The 19706-nt window shown below is 41.3% G+C and overlaps 3 protein-coding genes across 19 annotated transcripts; 1 reads left to right on the forward strand and 2 right to left on the reverse strand.

The window, feature by feature from the left end:
- The first annotated feature begins 1743 nt into the window (after positions 1–1743).
- On the forward strand, positions 1744–2731 carry LOC703872 (uncharacterized). 12 transcript variants are annotated; one of them, XM_077969682.1, is made up of 3 exons: positions 1744–2208; positions 2269–2328; positions 2389–2731. In XM_077969682.1, exons 1-3 carry the CDS (start codon positions 1922–1924, stop codon positions 2657–2659), a joined length of 618 nt encoding a protein of 205 aa, XP_077825808.1. In that variant the 5' UTR covers positions 1744–1921; the 3' UTR covers positions 2660–2731. The 12 variants fall into 12 exon arrangements, with proteins under 12 accessions (XP_077825808.1, XP_014975089.3, XP_077825806.1 ...); XM_015119603.3 differs by having other exon boundaries at positions 1744–2439; positions 2530–2731; XM_077969680.1 differs by having other exon boundaries at positions 1744–2328.
- Positions 2732–10397: 7666 nt separating this feature from the next.
- On the reverse strand, positions 10398–11835 carry LOC106994040 (uncharacterized). 3 transcript variants are annotated; one of them, XM_077973514.1, is made up of 2 exons: positions 11596–11835; positions 10398–11550 (listed from the first exon to the last, which is right to left on the reverse strand). In XM_077973514.1, the coding sequence occupies exons 1-2, from the start codon at positions 11775–11777 to the stop codon at positions 11160–11162; spliced, it is 573 nt and encodes a 190-aa protein (XP_077829640.1). In that variant the 5' UTR covers positions 11778–11835; the 3' UTR covers positions 10398–11159. The 3 variants fall into 3 exon arrangements, with proteins under 3 accessions (XP_077829640.1, XP_077829639.1, XP_077829641.1); XM_077973515.1 differs by having other exon boundaries at positions 11160–11409; positions 11500–11777; XM_077973513.1 differs by having other exon boundaries at positions 10398–11835.
- Positions 11836–15220: 3385 nt separating this feature from the next.
- On the reverse strand, positions 15221–17780 carry LOC144336106 (uncharacterized). 4 transcript variants are annotated; one of them, XM_077973516.1, is made up of 3 exons: positions 17459–17780; positions 17097–17383; positions 15221–15467 (listed from the first exon to the last, which is right to left on the reverse strand). In XM_077973516.1, the coding sequence occupies exons 1-3, from the start codon at positions 17648–17650 to the stop codon at positions 15221–15223; spliced, it is 726 nt and encodes a 241-aa protein (XP_077829642.1). In that variant the 5' UTR covers positions 17651–17780. The 4 variants fall into 4 exon arrangements, with proteins under 4 accessions (XP_077829642.1, XP_077829645.1, XP_077829644.1 ...); XM_077973519.1 differs by lacking the exon at positions 15221–15467 and having other exon boundaries at positions 16736–17175; positions 17230–17383; XM_077973518.1 differs by lacking the exon at positions 15221–15467 and having other exon boundaries at positions 16736–17339; positions 17400–17780.
- Between the last annotated feature and the right edge of the window lie 1926 nt (positions 17781–19706).

Here is a 19706-nt window from a genome sequence, read left to right on the forward strand (position 1 = left end):
AAGAGTGGGTTCCTTATAAAAGGATGATTTTGACTCCCTCTTTCTCTGTCTCACCCTCTCTTTTCCCTTCCACAATGTGATGACACAGTATTCCTGGTTATCTATAACTAAGTCTTATTCTATGAATGGAATCCCAACTTCCACAACTTTCCGCATATACTGTTTATCAGGGGACATGTTACTTACCATAGAAATTAGTTTTCCTAAAATTAAACTCTGATCTCCTTGTTTGGAATGTTTTCCTCTCTTTTATCCAGAAGTCAAAAGATATATCCATTTCTAAAGGACCTTACATGCCTCTATGACATCAAAAAGCCTTCATTCACTCAATAAACATTTACCACCAGTGTTCTCTGTGCTGAGTATCATGGTAACAAAAAGAAATGTCATAGGCCATGCCTTCAGGGTATTTGCATTGCATATGGGGAATGACAGAAGTAAATGACTATGATACAGTAGAATGTATCAAATTATGAGCACAAGGGAGGAAATAATGATAAATGTATGGTGTAGCTTATCAGGAAAAAATTATTGAGGAGGAAATATTTTAACTGGTTTTGACACATGAGTAGGAGTTTGCAGAATGAACAAAAAAAAATGAAACATTCCAAGAAGATGAAACAGTTTCAGCAAGTTTGGCAAATTTTATTCTTTACCTCTTTCTTGGCTACCCTAAGACATATTAGGCTTACTTTCTCTTTAATCTTCGACACGTTTTTTGTTTGTTTGTTTGTTTGTTTTAGCTTTTTAATGCTTCTTTTGCGTACTCTGCTAAAAGAGTAATAAGAATGTACACTACTTTATAAGGTTGTATTAAAGAGTGAAAATGAAATAAATATAAGATGTTTAGCACAATGTCTGGTACGTAGTCAAAACTTCACAAGTAATATACATACCTTGAGGGTGTATGGAACTTATCCACATACTATACATTTTTATTGTAGTTGTTTAATGAACATAATTGTGATTCCTTTCATTTTTGCCAAATTCTGTTTCTTATACATGTGTCTTATACAAGTACCTGCAGGAAAAAGATGAGGGTTTATCCGTTCTATACCCAGAGTACCCAACAGAATGTCTTGGATGCACATTATTGAAGGCTTAATAATTATAAACATTGTCTACATATAACAAATGCTTTTGTCAAATAGAAATTCATCATGCAATTTTGATGATCAAAGATAAAACTTCCTACTCCTAATGCCTATACTGTAAGACATATACAAAAATGTGTTTTTACTCCTTAAAGGCAATGAGTCATGGCTAAGTACTTTCACTTGAAGTGGTGGAATAAGATCTGACACAGAGTTTATAACTTCCTTGGGATCTGACCATCTCCTCAACCGTTCAAGAAGCATACACGGAATCAGAGTCATCTTCATTACAGGTGGGACATCCTTCTCCCGAATGAGTCCTTCCTTCTAACTCCTTTCCGACATCTCATCTGACCAGGACATTCTTTGACAACAAAAGATACATTCACATTATAAAAAGTGTCCCCCATGATTTGTAGAGAGCTATCTACAGGTAGGAGGGAGAATCACATTTAGAAATAAAGTGTCAGAGTCATGTGTCCAGCGGTTTGTAAAAGACACTGCATAGACCAGGGACAAAGGTGACCCCCACTAGGGAAGAAATATGACAAGTGTTTCCAATAGAAACACAGGAGCACAGCAGGAAAAGGAAATGGGTTATTTTTTGAATATTTAAATGGGTTAGTTTTGGAGTATTTAACTAGAAACACACAATGATGTAATTACATGATTAAGTTTTCCACGAGGTAAATAATAACAAGGAAATAATGACGTGGTGGCAATGGGCCTTCAGCAGGGTATAAAGGAGGCTATGGACCCAGAAGACTTCCAAACACAAGAACTTCAATCTCTTGGAAACCCACCCAGATCCTCCCCGTTCTGACACCATGGTCAACTCCTGTTGTGGCTCCGTGTGCTCTGACCAGGGCTGCTGCCAAGACCTCTGCCAGGAGACCTGCTGCAGCCCAAACTGCTGTCAGACCACCTGCTGCAGGACCACGTGCTGTCGCCCCAGCTGCTGTGTGTCCAGCTGCTGCAGGCCCCAGTGCTGCCAGTCTGTGTGCTGTCAGCCCAGCTGCTGCCGCCCCAGCTGCTGTCAGACCACCTGCTGCAGGACCACCTGCTGCCGCCCCAGCTGCTGTGTGTCCAGCTGCTGCAGGCCCCAGTGCTGCCAGTCTGTGTGCTGTCAGCCCAGCTGCTGCCACCCCAGCTGCTGTCAGACCACCTGCTGCAGGACCACCTGCTGCCGCCCCAGCTGCTGTGTGTCCAGCTGCTGCAGGCCCCAGTGCTGCCAGTCTGTGTGCTGTCAGCCCACCTGCTGCCGCCCCAGCTGCTGTCAGACCACCTGCTGCAGGACCACCTGCTGCCGCCCCAGCTGCTGTGTGTCCAGCTGCTGCAGGCCCCAGTGCTGCCAGTCTGTGTGCTGCCAGCCCACCTGCTGCCGCCCCAGCTGCTGCATCTCCAGCTGCTGCCGCCCCTCTTGCTGTGAATCCAGCTGCTGCCGCCCCTGCTGCTGCCTGCGTCCAGTCTGTGGCCGAGTCTCCTGCCACACCACTTGCTATCGCCCAACCTGTGTCATCTCCACCTGCCCCCGCCCCTTGTGCTGCGCCTCCTCTTGCTGCTGAGCCCCCTGCCCTGCTTCACCTCCCCCTTCACTGCTGGCCCACAGATGCAGACCCTTCTACTATGCTGGCTATTAGGACACATGGAGTGGGGTTGATGTCATTCAATAGGATGGACCTCATGTTTCCAATGAGCCCATCACCATTTCACTGACTCTGAGAATATTCTGGTTCATTTTAAGCTCCCTCCCTTGCTTTCTTTTTCTTCCAGTGGTAGCACCAAATAGAAATTAATTTGTAATCCACTAACTAAGAAATTATTCCAATCCTCTAATTTCCTTATTTTCTTTATCACTTTGAGGTAGAGATTCTCCTTCTCAGTGAGGTAGACGTTATCTGCAGGCTCAGTTTTGTCACTGATGTTGCACCCTCAGACCCAGGGGCCCAGTTATATTCTGTGTTTCTCCTAGTGTGAATTTCTTATGCTTTGTAGCATCTCTGCTTTCTAATAAACTTTTCTGCACGTAAGAATTCATTGGTATCATTCTCTATTGCTTTCATAATTATTTTACTGATTCCCTAGCAATTATATTTTACACAAAGATACAGGAAGAGCAACCCATGTTGAAATCACTTTGAAGATACATGCTATATAAAATATACATAATTTAAGGTATTGGAATAAAAGTGCTGTGTGTATATGTGTATGTGTGTGTTTGTGGGTGTGCACAGGTGTTTTAATATCCTAAATTAAGACAGATTTAATTCATGCCTTAGCTCTTGAAACACATTTTATCTTTAACACGTTATATCTAATTGTCATACTATTGTCCCTATTTTGACAAAAAAAGATAAAACCAAATTTCTGAAAAGTAGACACCAATGAAAGAAGGGAAATCTTCTATAAAGAATTTAATGTACTCAATTCATTTCACTCAATAAACAACATTTTGGAATTTATTATTAAAAAGTGGACTTTATTTCCCAGTGAGTTCTGCTGAGAAAAAAAAGCATATTGAGCTGTATTTCATCTGGATAGCATGAAACGATATCTATTCTGACTGTGGTCTCTACAGGTTTATGTTATAATTTAAACATCTCCACACTTAACATTTTAACATATATAAACCCAGCAAGGCTGAAAATTTCAAGACTCACTTTTGTTTTTAAGAATCATTTTATTGGAATTAGTTCATAGCTTTGAGCAGGTCGCAGCTGGGGTGCATATCCTAATTAGAATTCCCAAGAGTGGTGCCTTCATTTGAATCTGAAGTAATATCGTAAGTGATTATAACTTGGCATTGTAGTAGGAGAACCTGCTCTTGATGTTTTTACTTTTATTTGACTATTATCAGCTCTGAAGTGACCCTATAAGCTATTGAGCCAATCAAATTTAAGATGATTTGTTCAGATATCATTGATAGCTTCACATTTTTTCTGAGGCCTTAAGAAAATGTTGCCCAGATGTTAATCACAGAGTTATGATGCCTTTTTAAACATGAGGCAGGATAAATAAGGTTAGGAAGCTGTGAAAGGAAAATAAATATCGGGTCCCCCAAATCACTAAGCTAAAGGGAAAAGGCAAGCTGGGAACTATTTCGGGCACACCTGCCTCTCATTCTACTTAAAGTCACCCCTCTGCTCACTGAGATAAATGCATATCTGATTGCCTCCTTGGGAAAGACTAACCAGAAACTCAAAAGAATGCAAGTATTTGTCTCTTTTTTTTGTTATTATACTTTAAGTTCCAGGGTATATGTGCATGACGTGCAGGTTTGTTACATATGTATACATGTGCCATATTGGTGTGCTGCACACATTAACTCGTCATTTATATTAGGTATATGTCCTAATGCTATCCCTGCCCCCTCCCCCTCCCCCACAACAGGCCCCAGTGTGTGATGATACCCTTCCTGTGTCCAAGTGTTCTCATTGTTCAATTCCCACCTATGAGTGAGAACATGCAGTGTTTGGTTTTTTTGTCCTTGTGATAGTTTCCTGAGAATGATGGTTTCCAGCATCATCCATGTCCCTACAAAGGACATGAACTCATCCTTTTTTATGGCTGCATAGTATTCCATGGTGTATATGTGCCACGTTTTCTTAATCCAGTCTATCATTGATGGACATTTGGGTTGGTTCCAAGTCTTTGCCATTGTGATTAGTGCTGCAATAAACATACGTGTGCATGTGTCTTTATAGCAGCATGGTTTATAATCCTTTGGGTATGTACCCAGTAATGGGATGGCTGGGTCAAGTGGTATTTCTAGTTCTAGATCCTTGAGGAATTGCTACCGTGTCTTCCACGATGGTTGAACTAGTTTACATTCCCACCAATAGTGTAAAAGTGTTCCTATTTCTCTACACCCTCTCCAGCACCTGTTGCTTCCTGACATTTTAATGATCGCCATTCTAACTGTTGTGAGATGGTATCTCATTGTGGTTTTGATTTGCATTTCTCTGATGGCCAGTGATGATGAGCATTTTTTCATGTGTCTGTTGGCTGCATAAATGTCTTCGTTTGAGAAGTCTCTGTTCATATACTTTGCCTACTTTTTGATGGGGTTGTTTATTTTTTTCTTGTAAATTTGTTTGAGTTCTTTGTAGATTCCGGATATTAGCTCCTTGTCAGATGAGTAGATTGCAAACTTTTTTTCCCATTCTGTAGGTTGCCTGTTCACTCTGATGGTAGTTTATTTTGCTGTGCAGAAACTCTTCAGTTTAATTAGATCCCATTTATCAATTTTGGCTTTTGTTGACATTGCTTTTGGTGTTTTAGACATGAAGTCCTTGCCCATGCCTATGTCCTGAATGGTATTGCCTAGGTTTTCTTCTAGGATTTTTATGGTTTTAGGTCTAACGTTTAAGTCTTTAATCCATCTTGAATTAATTTTTGTATAAGGTGTAAGGAAGGGATCCAGTTTCAGCTTTCTGCATATAGCTAGCAAGTTTTCCCAGCACCATTTATTAAAAAGGGAATCCTCTCCCCATTTCTTGTTTTTGTCAGCTTTGTCAAAGGTCAGATGGTTGTAGATGTGTGGTATTATTTCTGAGGGCTCTGTTCTGTTCCATTGGTTTATATCTCTGTTTTGGTACCAGTACCATGCTGTTCAAAACAGCCTTGTAGTATAGTTTGAGGTCAGGTAGTGTGATGCTTCCAGCTTTGTTCTTTTGGCTTAGGATTGACTTGGCAATGTGGGCTCTTTTTTGGTTCCATATGAACTTTAAAGTAGTGTTTTCCAATTCTGTGAATAAAGTCATTGGTAGCATGATGGGGATGGCATTGAATCTATAAATTACTTTGGGCAGTATGGCCATTTTCACATTATTGATTCTTCCTATCCATGAGCATGGAAAGTTCTTCCATTTGTTTGTGTCTTCTTTTATTTCATTGAGCAGTGGTTTGTAGTTCTCCTTGAAGAGGTCCTTTACATCCCTTGTAAGTTGGATTCCTAGATCTAGAAGCCCACTTCCAGCTTCAAGTTGTCCTGCCTTTGCTTTGAGTTGTCCCGCCTTTTCTGGACCAAATCCATGTTCATCTTACATATGTTGATTGATGTCTCATGTCTCCCTAAAATGTATAAAACGAAACTGTGAACTGACCACCTTACACACATGTTGTCAGGACTTCCTGAGGCAGTATCACTGGAGCGTCCTCAACCTCGGCAAAATAAACTTTCTAAATTAACTGAGACCTGTCCCAGTTTTTCAGGGTTCACATTTGGTAATCATGAAGGGATTCTGAGTGGATATGCCCCTGACCTTTGATAAATATCCTGTTGGTGCCTGGTAATAGCGTGAGCTAACTTTATGATTCAAACCAATAGGACAATTTGCTGAGGTCTGGGAGCACCCACCGCAAAGAATCCCTGATCTCCCAAAATTTGGTGAAGATCTAAAGTTTATTTTGCTGTACAACTCCCCCACCTATTTTTGTTTTTGGAGTTTTATTTGCTTACTTGCCATCCTGTACAAGGAAGGCAAGATTAGCTTTTACTTCCTTTATAAGGAAGGCAAGATTTACTTTTACTTCCTTTACAAAGAAGGCAAGATTTCCTGCTTCCATGATGATGAAAGGCATGTAGCGTTTGAGCTCACTCCCAGCAGGGAAGACCAGTTTTAGTGCTTTTCCTGCTTCTACGGTGGTAGAAAGCAGTCTTCAGCCTGAGACCCATCCCTAGGTAAGTAGCTGAACTGGGGCTTTGTCTTGGCTAAAGTTTAACAACCTGCTGGTCTTAATTTCTCCTTATCATTAGAGTGCTTGGTGATCCTATTGCTGGATTTTTTGTTGGTTGTTTTGGTCTTTCTCCCATCAGACTTAACCAAGTCTACCTGACTTGGTCAAATCCAAGTGAGAATTCAAAATTATGGGTAACAAAGCCTCTCTAATTTGGCCAAAATTCCTTGCAGCTGCGAAAGAAGAAAACAAACAAAAAGAACCAAAAAAACATGCACTTGGTTTCTGTGTTTGCTTCCTGTCTTAAAAAACAAATGTTCTTTTATTTACTTTTCTTCCACCCTATACCTCTTTCCCTCTTTGCCATCTGCAGTACCAACAAATCTAGAGAAGTCTTCTAATGACTTGAACCCCCTTAAAGAATTCAGAACAAAGTTGCCACTCACCCCTTTTGGGGTGTTTTGTTTTCTTTGTGGAGTTTCAAGAGTCATGGGTAGATTCTTCTTAAGTCTAAACCTCTGCTTTCCTGTATTGCATGACCTGACCTCTTTGGCTTTGACCTTGCTGTGTGTAATAGTAGATGAGAGCCACAAAGTTAAGGGGTGGCTGAGCGCAGTTTACAAAAAGTGGTCTTGGCTGTTGTTTTGTTTTCCTTCTAGGAAGTTGCTATTTAAGGATCCTAATTCTAGTTCAGAGATGCATTCTAAAGTGTCTTCTCTGTTGCTTTTTCTCCCCAAATTAAGCTCTATTCAGCTTGTCTGTGTGTATTTGCATGAGGAACTGAACTGTTATTTTCAGTGGTGACCCAGTGTGGAGTCCTGCCCACAAGCAGCACATATTGATCCACCACAGAAAACCTCTAGGCCTCAGCTCAGTTCCTCTTTTTAAGAAGAAAACTGGGAAACAAATAATCTAAGAATGAGGAGAAAACAAGGAGAATGACCCCCGTTCGAGCACTCCATAGGTTTTATGGAACCTGGTCTTTTCATAGTTTATGTAAAATGGAAGTAATCAGGTCTTTGTGCACATTTATCTTAAGAAAAAGGAGCCCATGTAAATCAGTTCAACCATTGTGGAAGACAGTATGGTGATTCCTCAAGGATCTAGAACCAGAAATACCATTTGACCCAGCAATCCCATTACTTGGTATATACCCAAAGGAATATAAGTCATTCTACTATAAAGACACATGCACTCGTATGTTTATTGCAGCACTATTTACAATAGCAAAGACATGGAAACAATCCAAATGCCCATCAATTATAGACTAGATAAAGAAAATGTGGTGCACATACAGCATGGAATATGATGTAGCCATAAAACGGAATGAGATCATGTCCTTTGCAGGGCCATGGATTAAACTGGAAGCCATCATCCTCAGCAAACTAACACAGAAACAGAAAACCAAATACCACATGTTCTCACTCATAAATGGGAGTTGAACATTGAGAACACATGGACACAGAGAGAGGAGCAACACACATCAGGGGTTGTTGAGGGGTGGAGAATGAGGGGACGGAACTTAGAGGATGGGTCAATAGGTGCAGCAAACCACCATGGCACACATATACCTACGTAACCTGCATGTTCTGCTGCACATGTATCCCGTTTTTTTCTTTAGAAGAGAAAGAAAGAAAGAAAAAGAAAGGAAGGAAGGAAGGGAGGGAGGGAGGGAGGGAGGGAGGAAGGAAGGGCCTTATTGTCGACCTGCAAACTACAGAGTTCCTAAGTTCTCTTTTTTCTCTATTTCTTTTCTGCCTTCATTAAATATGCACTTATTTTTCTATTAAGATAAAAACCACTGTTTGGATACAACAGGTTTTTTGTTTGCAAGCTGGTGAATTTGTATTTATCTCATGGCTAAAGTTCTGAAGTAGAAGCTATAGGATTTGTGTGTGTGTGTGTGTGTATTTAAAGGGTCTTTATAATTTTTATAATTTTATGTTTAATTGGCAATTAAATCCATTTTAATTTCCCTCTAGCACCACCAGACTTTTTTCTCTCTGTACCTTATGATATAAATTTAGCTATTTCATTTTTCCCTGAGTTGTTTCCTTTAATATGCAAACTTAAGGCTACTTAGCTGACAACTCCCTAGGGGAGTAAAACAGGTTATTGAGAATTTGAAAGTCTAAGATAGGGGAAGAAAGCACCTTAAGAATCTATAAGAGGTACTTCTATCAACATGCCTACTACGTCTATATATTTATATGTTGTGTACACAATGTCTCACTACTGAAAATATATAAAAGAGCTCTAATTAATTGGCTTAAAAAAGCACTTGAATCAAGTACTTTATCAGGAACAAAGAAAAGATTAGTAGAATGCTTTCTAAGTTTATGTAATGTAAGTAAAATCTTTAATAAATAAGTTAGCTTTAAAATTATTGGTACAGTAATAATAGAGGTGTCTTAAGAATTTCCAGCATGCATTTTTGTTTGCATTTATTAATCAAGCCATTTCATGCTTATCCCTGTCAAATACTATAAGGTGTCAAAATTTGGCATGGGGTTATAAAACTATAATAGAATGATCTTTGATTGTGTAATCTTTAATAAATAAGACATTGATATCTGTTTTAAAAAATAGCCACATCTTGAATTTAGTCAGATTACCGTAACTTCTAACCTTGTGGCTTTTGGTGGTCTAGTCCACAGGCAGTAAGATTTGTTTTGGGAATGAACTGTTATACTCTTTGTTTCAAAGGTAAACTATGAACTATGTTCCTCTCAAAGTTTGTTCATCCTGTGCCCCGGATTGAACAAGAACAGCTTGGAGGATAGAAGCAAGATGGAGTCAGTTAGGTCAGATCTTTTTCACTGTCTCAGTTGGGCACATGTCTTCAGAACCTCCTGAGGCTGTGTCACAGGTGTACATCCCCAACCTTGGCAAAATAAACTTTCTAAATTAACTGAGACCTGTCTCAGATTTTCGGGGTTCACAAGGCCATACCGACTTGTCCCTTGTTTGAAGCCCAGCAGGCACCTTTCACAGCAGGCTCTTTTCACTTGCACCTTTGTGCATCAGCACCTAACTCTTTTGCAAGATAAGGAGCCCTACAGAATACCAGCAGACCACCAGAGGGTTACAAGTCCCTGATACCTAGTACAGCCTGGAAAGAGAGCAAAAGCCTGATGTAGCTTCCCCAATCTCCAGCCAATTTGCACCAAAAGCCCAAGAAACTCTTAACTACAAGTTCCTTCCTGGGGTGGGGTGTGTGGGAGGGTGGGCAGGGACTTCTCTGGGGTCCTGCATGCACAGCTAGGCTCGAGGTTCAGCTTATAGTAACCTTTGCCTCATTTTAACAGTAAAAACAGCCACAACAAGAAAAACACCCCTAGGTGGAGATTTTATATGCTAATCATCCATGCGATCGGTGTTAGACCATGTGGTGGATACTGAGCACATGTGCCAACCGCAGGTCTGCTTTTGCATACTTGACCTCACCAGTATTTTATGGTTATATATGTATAGCTCTCATGAAAGGAATTCCTCTTACAGCACTAGATGCTGTCTCTCCCACTGAGAAGCCCACTCTGTGTTTCAGACAGATACCAGGTTACTGTGATATCCTAAGTTCTAAAATCATGGATGAACTTACAAACAGCAATACTGGGGGCTTTACCTATCCGAAAGCATTCCATTTATCAAATTGAAACAGTGAAAAGCTTCTATTTTATTTTAGTTGATCTGTGACATTGGAGCAGTTTGGCACTATGAGTTCACACCTGAAGTCTTACTTTGGAATCATGCTTTGAGAATCCCCTTCTACTGCATTCCCACCTCACCCCCATGAATCAGAAAACTCAGTGAAAGTAATCACAAAAAAATACAAAAAACAATAATAAAAGATTTCTACATGAAAAGTTTAATAAAATATATTTTGTGAACACAATAAAGAACTAATAAAATAGAAAAATGCTGGCAAACGTGATCAAACAGAAAGGCAAAGAGAGAGCAGGGAGAAAGCAGGAGAGCATGGGAGGCGGAGCCTCCTACCTTTGCAAGAGGAAAGAATGACTGAATGGCTGACAGACAAATAATATGTTTGATAGGGAGATAATGTCTACCTCATTGGGAAGGATACTCTATCGGCTCAAAATGATTTAAAAAATGAGGAATTTAGAGGATTGGAATAATTTCTTAGCTAGTGAATTACAAATTAATTCACATTTGGTGCCATGACTGGAAGAAAAAGAAAGCAAGGGAGGGAGTTTACAATGAACCAGAATGTTCTCACAGAGTCAGCGGGATGGTGATGGGCTCATTGGAAACAACCCTGCTGAATGACATCAACCCCACTCCATGTGTCCTCATAGCCACACAGAAGAAGGGTCTACATCTGTGGGCCAGCGGTGAAGGGGGAGGTGAGCCAGGGCAGGGGGCTCAGCAGCAAGAGGAGGCGCAGCACAAGGGGCGGGGGCAGGTGGAGATGACACAGGTTGGGCGATAGCAAGTGGTGTGGCAGGAGACTCGGCCACAGACTGGACGCAGGCAGCAGCAGGGGCGGCAGCAGCTGGATTCACAGCAAGAGGGGCGGCAGCAGCTGGAGATGCAGCAGCTGGGGCGGCAGCAGGTGGGCTGGCAGCACACAGACTGGCAACACTGGGGCCTGCAGCAGCTGGACACACAGCAGCTGGGGCGGCAGCAGGTGGTCCTGCAGCAGGTGGTCTGACAGCAGCTGGGGCGGCAGCAGGTGGGCTGACAGCACACAGACTGGCAGCACTGGGGCCTGCAGCAGCTGGACACACAGCAGCTGGGGCGGCAGCAGGTGGTCCTGCAGCAGGTGGTCTGACAGCAGCTGGGGCGGCAGCAGGTGGGCTGGCAGCACACAGACTGGCAGCACTGGGGCCTGCAGCAGCTGGACACACAGCAGCTGGGGCGACAGCACGTGGTCCTGCAGCAGGTGGTCTGACAGCAGCTGGGTCTGCAGCAGGACTCCTGGCAGAGGTCTTGGCCACAGCCCTGGTCAGAGCACACAGAGCCACAACAGGAGTTGACCATGGTGTCAGAGGGTGAAGGATCTACTTGGGTTTCCAGGAGAGTGAAGTTCTTGTGTTTGGAAGTCTCCTGGGTCCATATCCCCTTTATACCCTCCTGAAGGCCCATTGCCACCACGTCATTATTTCCTTGTTATTATTTACCTGCTGGAAAAATTCATCATGTAATTACATAATTGTGTGTGTCTAGTTAAATACTCCAAAACTGAGAAAATAACCCATTTCCTTTTCCTGCTGTGCTCCTGCGTTTCCTTTGGAAATGCTCGTCATATTTCTTCCTTAGTGAGGGGTCACCTTTGTCCCTGGTCTATGCTGTGTCTTTTACAAAGCACCTTTTACTGGTCACAGGACTTTCTGACATTTTGTTTTTAATTGTGACTCTCCCTCCTACCTGTCGATTGCTGTCTGCAAATCATGGGGGACGATTTTTATAATGTGAATGTATCTTGTGTTGTCCAAGAATGTCCTGGTCAGGTGAAATGTTGGAAAGGGATTAGAAGGTAGGACTCATCTGGGGAAGGAAGTCCCATCTGTAATGAAGATGACTCTGATCCCGTGTGTGCATCTTGGATGGTGGGGTAGATGGTCAGATTCCAACAAGTTCTAAATTCTTTGTCAGATCTTATTCCACAGCCTCCAGCGAAAGTACTTACCCATGACTCACTGCCTTTAAAGGGTAAAAACACATTTTGCTGTATGTCTTACAGTATAGGCATTAAGAGTAGGAAGTTTTTATTTACCTTTTCTTTTTGTTTGTTTGTTTGTTTGTTTGTTTGTTTGTTTGTTTTTGACAGAGTCTCACTCTGGAGTATAGTGGCATGATTTTGGCTCACTGCAACCTCCACCTCCTGGGTTCAAGCGATTCTTCTGCCTCAGCCTTCCTAGTAACTGGGACTACAGGTGTGTGCCACCACACCCAGCTGACTTTTGTACTCTTAGTAGAGACAGGATTTCACCATGTTGGCCAAGATGGTCTGGATCTTTTGACCTTGTGATCCGCCCGCCTTGGCCTCCCAAAGTGTTGGGATTGCAGGCGTGAGCCACCGTGCCCAGCCTGATTAATCTTTGATCATCAAAATTGCATGATGGGTTTTTCATTTACAAAAGCATTTGTTATATATAAAGAATATTTAGAATTATTAAGGCTTCAATAACATGCATCCAAGATGTTCTACTGGGTACTCTGGGTGTAGAACAGACAAACCCTCACCTTTTTCTTGCAGGTACTTGCATAAGACACTTAGATAGGAAACAGAGTTCAGCAGAAATGAGAAGAATTACAATTATTTTCATTAAATAACTAAAATAAAAAATGTATAGTATGTGGATAAGTTCCATACACCCTCAGGGTATGTATATTACTTGTGAAGTATTGATTACGTAGGAGGCATTGTATCGAATATCTTATATTTGTTTCATTTTCACGCTTGAATACGACCTTATGAACTAGTTTATATTCTTATTAGTCTTTTAGGGGGATAGTCAAAAGAAGCATTAAAAAGTTAAAGCAAACAAACAGAAAACTTGTCCAAGATTAAAGAGAAAGCCTAGTATGTCTTAGTGTAGCCAAGACAGCGGTAAAGAATAAAATTTGCTAAGCTTGCAGAAACTGTTTTATCTTTGGAACGTTTCATCTTTTTTATCCACTCTGCACACTCCTACTCATGTGTCAAGACCCAGTTAAAATATTTCCTCCTCAATAATATCTTTCTTGATAAGCTAACCCATTCATGTATCACTATTTCCTGCCTTGTGCTCATAATTTGATACATTCTACTGTATCATAGTCATTTACTCCTGTCATTCCACCATGTGCAATGCAAATACCCTGAAGCCATGGGCTATGGCATTTATTCTTATTACTATGATACTCAGCACAGAGAACACTGGTGGTAAATATTTGTTGAGTGAATGAAGGCTTTTTGATGACATAGAGTCATATAAGGTCCTTTAAAAATGTACATATCTTTTGACTTCTGGATAAAAGAGAGGAAAGCATTCCAAACAAAGAGATCATAGTTTCATTTCAGGAAGACTAAACTCATTTATGTGGTAGGTAACATGTCACCTGATAAACAACCTATGTGGAAAGTTGTGGAAGTTAACAGTCAATTTGTAGAATGAGACTTGTTTATAGATAACCAGGACTACAGTGTTTAACATGCATTCCTATATTCACACAGTAAAAAGACAGGAAGGTGGTAAACACCAAATGGTAGGACTGATTCTCCTTTACCTCCTGACTTCCTCATTTTACTCTTATTAATTGAAATAACTATTATTTCCAGTTTGATATCAGCCAGCCAAAAATATTTGCTGATCATCTGTTGTCTTAGCTTAAATTCTACCCAATGCCAACCTTGAGAAAAAGACTTGAGTGCACATAATTTATCTGGGGGATGATCCCAGGAAGCACAAGTGAGGAAATGGTGAAAGTAAGACAGGAAAGATAGAAAATCCCAAGAATGTTTGTGTTAATGGTAGGGCCCCCACTGTGGACAGCTGGGGACGAACACCGGGGAAAGGCCTGAAGCTGGAGGCACTTGGCCACCATGATTGCACACCTACAAAATCCTGGAGAGTCAGCTGGGTATTAGTATTAATCATGAGATCAGATAAAATACAAACTTATACTAACTTGTAGACTTTTTATACACTAGCAATAATTCTTTCTAAAATTTAATGGAGAGAAATCACACACTGGGGCCTATTGTGGAGTGTGGATGTGGGGGAGGGATAGTATTTGGAGAAATACCTAACGTAAATGACGAGTTAATGGGTGCAGCACACCAACATGGCACATGTATACATATGTAACCAACCTGCACGTTGTGCACATGTACCCTAGAACTTAAAGTATAATAGAAAAAAAAAGAAAAATGTGCTCACAATTCTCAAGTATAAATAGAAAAATATGTAAATAAATCTGCCAAGCCTATATGAAGGAAAGTGTTAACATTTCCTGAAAGATATAAAATAATGTTTGAATAAATGTCAGAACAAGTGAGGTGCAACCAAAGCCAGGTTTTCAAATAAATACATACATGTGTTACACATGCATTTAATGAGGTTGTATCTCAATTTGTAACATTAGGTATTGAATGGAATCAGCAAAGACCATGATGGGAAGCTTACTTTTGGTCACATTCTTTCGTATCGTCTAAATGTTTAAAGAGCATATATTTGTGTGTAAATGATACAAAAATCCTTAGAAAATAATAAATATGATTTATAAAAATTCATAATTTTTTCTACAGATTCTGTTAAATATATTTTCTGCTCTTTTGTTTACATTCTTATTTCTTTCATGAACTAAAATATTAAAAGTACATTTCAGTCAGTCATCTGAGCTCTCAAATTAGCTATCATGAATTTCACATTGTTCTGGGGGACAGGCTGCGTTCCCCAGGAAGCAGACACTGAGATGGAGAGCAACATGCAGGAGGTTTATTGAAGCATGTTCTTGGGATTAACACTGGGGAGAGGAGGGGAGGGAAGGGGAGGGAAAGGGAGGAGAGGAGAGGGGAGGGGAGGGGAGGGGAGGCAAGGGGAAAGGGAGGGAAAGGGAAAGGGTAGGGGAAACTGAAGGAAAGGGAAAGGGAAGGGGAAAGGAAAGGAAAGGGAAAGGGAAGGGAAGGAAAGGGAAAGGAAGGGAAAGGAACGGATGCGAAGGGAAGGGAAGGGAAGGGAAAGGAAATGGAGAGAAAGATCAGTGTTGACACTAAGATAAATGAAACTGCAGGGCAATCTCAGTGGAAGTCTCAGACGAACCTACAGGGAGTTCTGGAGATGAGATGACCCACTAAAGGCACCCCTAGTTGGGGAGAAATGCGAGTCTTTATAGTTCCATCCTAAAAACTGGGCATGACTTTGGACGAAAAGAAACAAAAATCAGTCTCCAGCATACCTATGAGTTTTCACCAGGTGTGCCTCCTTCATTTCCATCACCTGCCTGGCCCTGAAGGTGGTCCCCTCTACATGGCAGCATGAACTCCCCACTGAAACTCTGCCAGTCAGAATGAAGCACATCCACTGTGTTTGTGTTGAGGTTTCATTGCACATGACTCAGTAAAAAATACATGGACTATGCTAAATCACCTATTAGCTGCTTTTACTGGCAAAAAGAAGAAGAAGAAGGAGAAGGAGAAGAAGAAGAAATTGAAAGACAGTCTTTTAAAAGATCACAGCTCTCTTCACAATAGTAAAGACATGGAATCAGTCTAGGTGCCCATCAATAGTGCATTGGATAAAGAGCATGTGACATCTTCACACCATGGAATACTACACAGCCATAAAAAAGAATGAAATTATGTCCTTTGCAGCAACATGGAGGTGGCTGGAGGACTTATCTTAAGCAAATTATTCCAGGAACAGAAAACCAATATTGCATGTTCTCACTTACAAATGGAAGCTAAACATTGGGTACACATGGACACAAAGATGAGAACAATTGGGGACTCCAAAAGGGGGGAGAGAGGGAGAAAGAAAGGGCTAAAAATGACCCATTGCTCACTACCTGGTGACAGAATCATTTGTACCCCAAACCTCAGCATCACACAACATGTAACAAATATGAATATGTACTCTTTGATTCTAAAATAAAAGTTGAAATTGTTTTTTAAAAGAGAATGAATTGTGTTCAATCTTTCCAGAACGTTTCCCCTGTTGTTACATTCATGGATATTTCATGACTTCAGCTTCACTCTTTTTGTCTAAAGACTACAAAATGACTAACTGATTTGACTAAACCTGAAAAGACTTTTCTAGAAAAAAACTAGGCAGTGATCGATGTCAGTTGACCTCTGTTGGAAGTTTGACTAATCTGTGCTGTCTGCCCTACAGGAGTAGTTAAATGTAATCACCCAGAACCCAAATATAAACCCCTTTTTAAAAAGAGAATAACAGCCATATTCAGTTTTCGATGCCAATAAAATAGAGGTTTATTTTGGTATATGGAAATAACAAGGTGCAAAAAGGTTTGCGAAAGACTTTAAGAGAGAGACTTCACTGGACTTCAAGGTCGGAGGCATTAAGATCTGTGGCCCTACAAATGATGGAGGCAGTCTTCAAATTCCTTAGGCACGATGAATAAATGTCCTGAAGTCAAAGAGGTAGGGGGATGTTGGAGGGCAATTTGTCAATTTATTAGGAGATTGTCAATGAATTCATTTGGAAGGCAGGGAGTCTGGACAAAAGGTAGAATGAAAATACAGAATTTCTAAGGATGAGGCTTGCTTATGGGACACATGTTTGAAAAGAGAGCCCTCATCTGTAGGAAAGGAGGTAATAAGGAACTGGTGTGTTCATGGCAGAGCTTTAGCAGCAAGAGGAGGCACAACACAAGGGGCGGGGGCAGGTGGAGATGACACAGGTTGGGCGATAGCAAGTGGTGTGGCAGGAGACTCGGCCACAGACTGGACGCAGGCAGCAGCAGGGGCGGCAGCAGCTGGATTCACAGCAGCTGGGGCGGCAGCAGCTGGAGATGCAGCAGCTGGGGCGACAGCAGGTGGGCTGGCAGCACACAGACTGGCAGCACTGGGGTCTGCAGCAGCTGGACACACAGCAGCTGGGGCGGCAGCAAGTGGTCCTGCAGCAGGTGGGCTGGCAGCACACAGACTGGCAGCACTGGGGTCTGCAGCAGCTGGACACACAGCAGCTGGGGCGGCAGCAGCTGGAGATGCAGCAGCTGGGGCGGCAGCAGGTGGGCTGGCAGCACACAGACTGGCAGCACTGGGGTCTGCAGCAGCTGGACACGCAGCAGCTGGGGCGGCAGCAGGTGGTCCTGCAGCAGGTGGTCTGGCAGCAGCTGGGGCGGCAGCAGGTCTCCAGTCCACAGCCCTGGTCAGAGCAGACGGAACCACAACAGGAGCTGACCATGGTGTCAGAGGGTGGAGGTTCTCGGTGGGTTTCTAGGAGAGTGAGTTTTCTGAGTTTGATCTCTCCTTGCTCTCTCTTTTGCTTTTTATACCCTGCTGAGAGCTACTATGACCATGTGAATAATCTTGTGGTTTGCACATTACTAACAGAGAATCAGCTCTTTTTCAGTAAATTAGATAGTTGTGCTTATCTGGTAAATATTTCTATAAATAGAAAAGGCACCATTTCCTTTTCCTGTTGTATTCTGAGCTATCCAATTTGGTTAAGCCAAGTGAATCAGCTCTCATTCTCCTTCCTTCATCTGATGTGTCTTCTGATGTGTAGACCCATTACATGACATTGTTTGATTGGATTCCATAAGTGTTAATTCTTTATTTATTTGACTCCTGGATAATAAGTTGAGAAAAGATTTTATGATGACTAAATCTCCTCTGCTCTCAAAGAGGTTAAAAATAAATCACATAGAATGTGGGCAGGAAAATGGGATGAAAGATTTATGGGGTGATGGGAGGTAACTTTTGTATAATGAGGAACACTGTGATTCCTTTGAATTTTGTGACTAGTCAGTGAGATGGAAAAGATCCCACTGAGATTCCTGTCTGTTTCATGTTATTGAATCTATTCAGCTTGAAACAGATATACTGCAATGATTCATTGCTTTTAAAAGTAAAAACACGTCAGCATGATGGGTCCCTTTATAAATTATTATTGGCATGTTCTTCAAAGATGTGGATCATAGGGAACATTTCTGTTCTATTTTGTTGGTAAGTCAAGATACCCAATGAATATGTTTAACTGAAGTGTTATTGAAAGTATATTTTCTCGTACTCAAAAGCTGTTTTCTCTCACAATGTATGTTGGAGATATTTTGCCTGATACACGGAGAAATGAAATCAAGCTTTAATTTCTGTCCTACAGATGCTTAAACAAGACAAATAAGAAACATGTATAGGAAAGGGTTTAGCAACGATTTAGAGAATTGTGTGATTAGTGAACAAAATAACAATTACGTATTTAATCTGTGCACTCCCAGTGAAAGATGAAACAATACTAATAGTTCTAATTTGTTGAGTGCTTACTACGTGTCAGGAATTTTCTGAGTCCTCTATAATTGTTATCTTGCTTATACTTCACAAGGATTCTATGATGTAGACACACTTTTTCTGAATTCTTTACCTCCAAGGTACTTGAGGCCCAGATAGATTGAAGTCACACGGTCTATAATAGGGAAAGTGCGTCTCTCCTAGAGTGTTCAAGGAACATTTTGCACATGCACATTTTGCAATTAAATCCCTGCTGGTATTTAAAAACAATTATTTATAATTAAAAAGACACATGGTATGTTCTCACTCCTAAGTGGGAGTTGAACAATGAGAGCACATGGACACAGGGAAGGGAACATCACACACCGGAACCTGTCAGGGGGTGGGGGACAAAGGTAGGGAGAGCATTAGGACAAATACCTAATGCATGCAGGGCTTAAAACCTAGATGACGGATTGATAGGTGCGGCATACCATCATGGCACATGTAAAACTATGTAACAAACCTGCACATTCTGCACATGTATTCCAGAACTTAAAGTAAAATTTTAAAAAAAAAAGATGCATGATAAGAAACCATCATAAACAAGGTAAAAACACAAATGAGTAAATAATAAAAACAGACTCACAATATATATCACAGAAAAAGGGTTAATAATATATAAAAGACTTCTGAGACCGGACACGGTGGCTCACACCTGTAATCCCAGCACTCTGGGATGCCAAGGTGGGCGGATTACTTGAGTTTAAGAGTTTGAGACCAACTTGGTTAACTTGGTCAAACCCCATCTCTACAAAAAAAAAAAAAAAAAAGAAGAAAAAAATTGGTGAGGTGGCATGCATCTGTGGTCCCAGCTACTCAGGAAGCTGAGGTGGGAAGATTGCTTGGGTCCAGGAGGTGGAGGTTGCAGTGAGCCAAAATTGCACCACTGCCCTCCAGTGTGGATGACAGAAGAAGAAGAAGGAAAAAAGACTTCTGAAAATAGATAGAAAACAGACCAACAGCCTAATGGG

This window comes from Macaca mulatta, chromosome 16 (assembly GCF_049350105.2).
Source record: "Macaca mulatta isolate MMU2019108-1 chromosome 16, T2T-MMU8v2.0, whole genome shotgun sequence".
Classification (NCBI taxonomy): Eukaryota; Metazoa; Chordata; class Mammalia; order Primates; family Cercopithecidae; genus Macaca; species Macaca mulatta.

Coding starts and splice junctions, on each gene's coding strand:
- LOC703872 (XM_077969679.1), top strand. CDS start 1,922: ATGGTCAACTCCTGTTGTGGCTCCGTGTGCTCTGACCAGGGCTGCTGC.
- LOC144336106 (XM_077973516.1), bottom strand. CDS start 17,650: ATGGTCAGCTCCTGTTGTGGTTCCGTCTGCTCTGACCAGGGCTGTGGA. Junction 17,384..17,458: donor CCACCTGCTGCCGCCCCAGC/TGCTGCATCTCC, acceptor TGCCAGTCTGTG/TGCTGCCAGCCCACCTGCTG. Junction 15,468..17,096: donor TTGTGTTGTGCCTCCTCTTG/CTGCTAAAGCTC, acceptor TTCTCTCCATTT/CCTTTCCCTTCCCTTCCCTT.
- LOC106994040 (XM_077973513.1), bottom strand. CDS start 11,777: ATGGTCAACTCCTGTTGTGGCTCTGTGTGCTCTGACCAGGGCTGTGGC.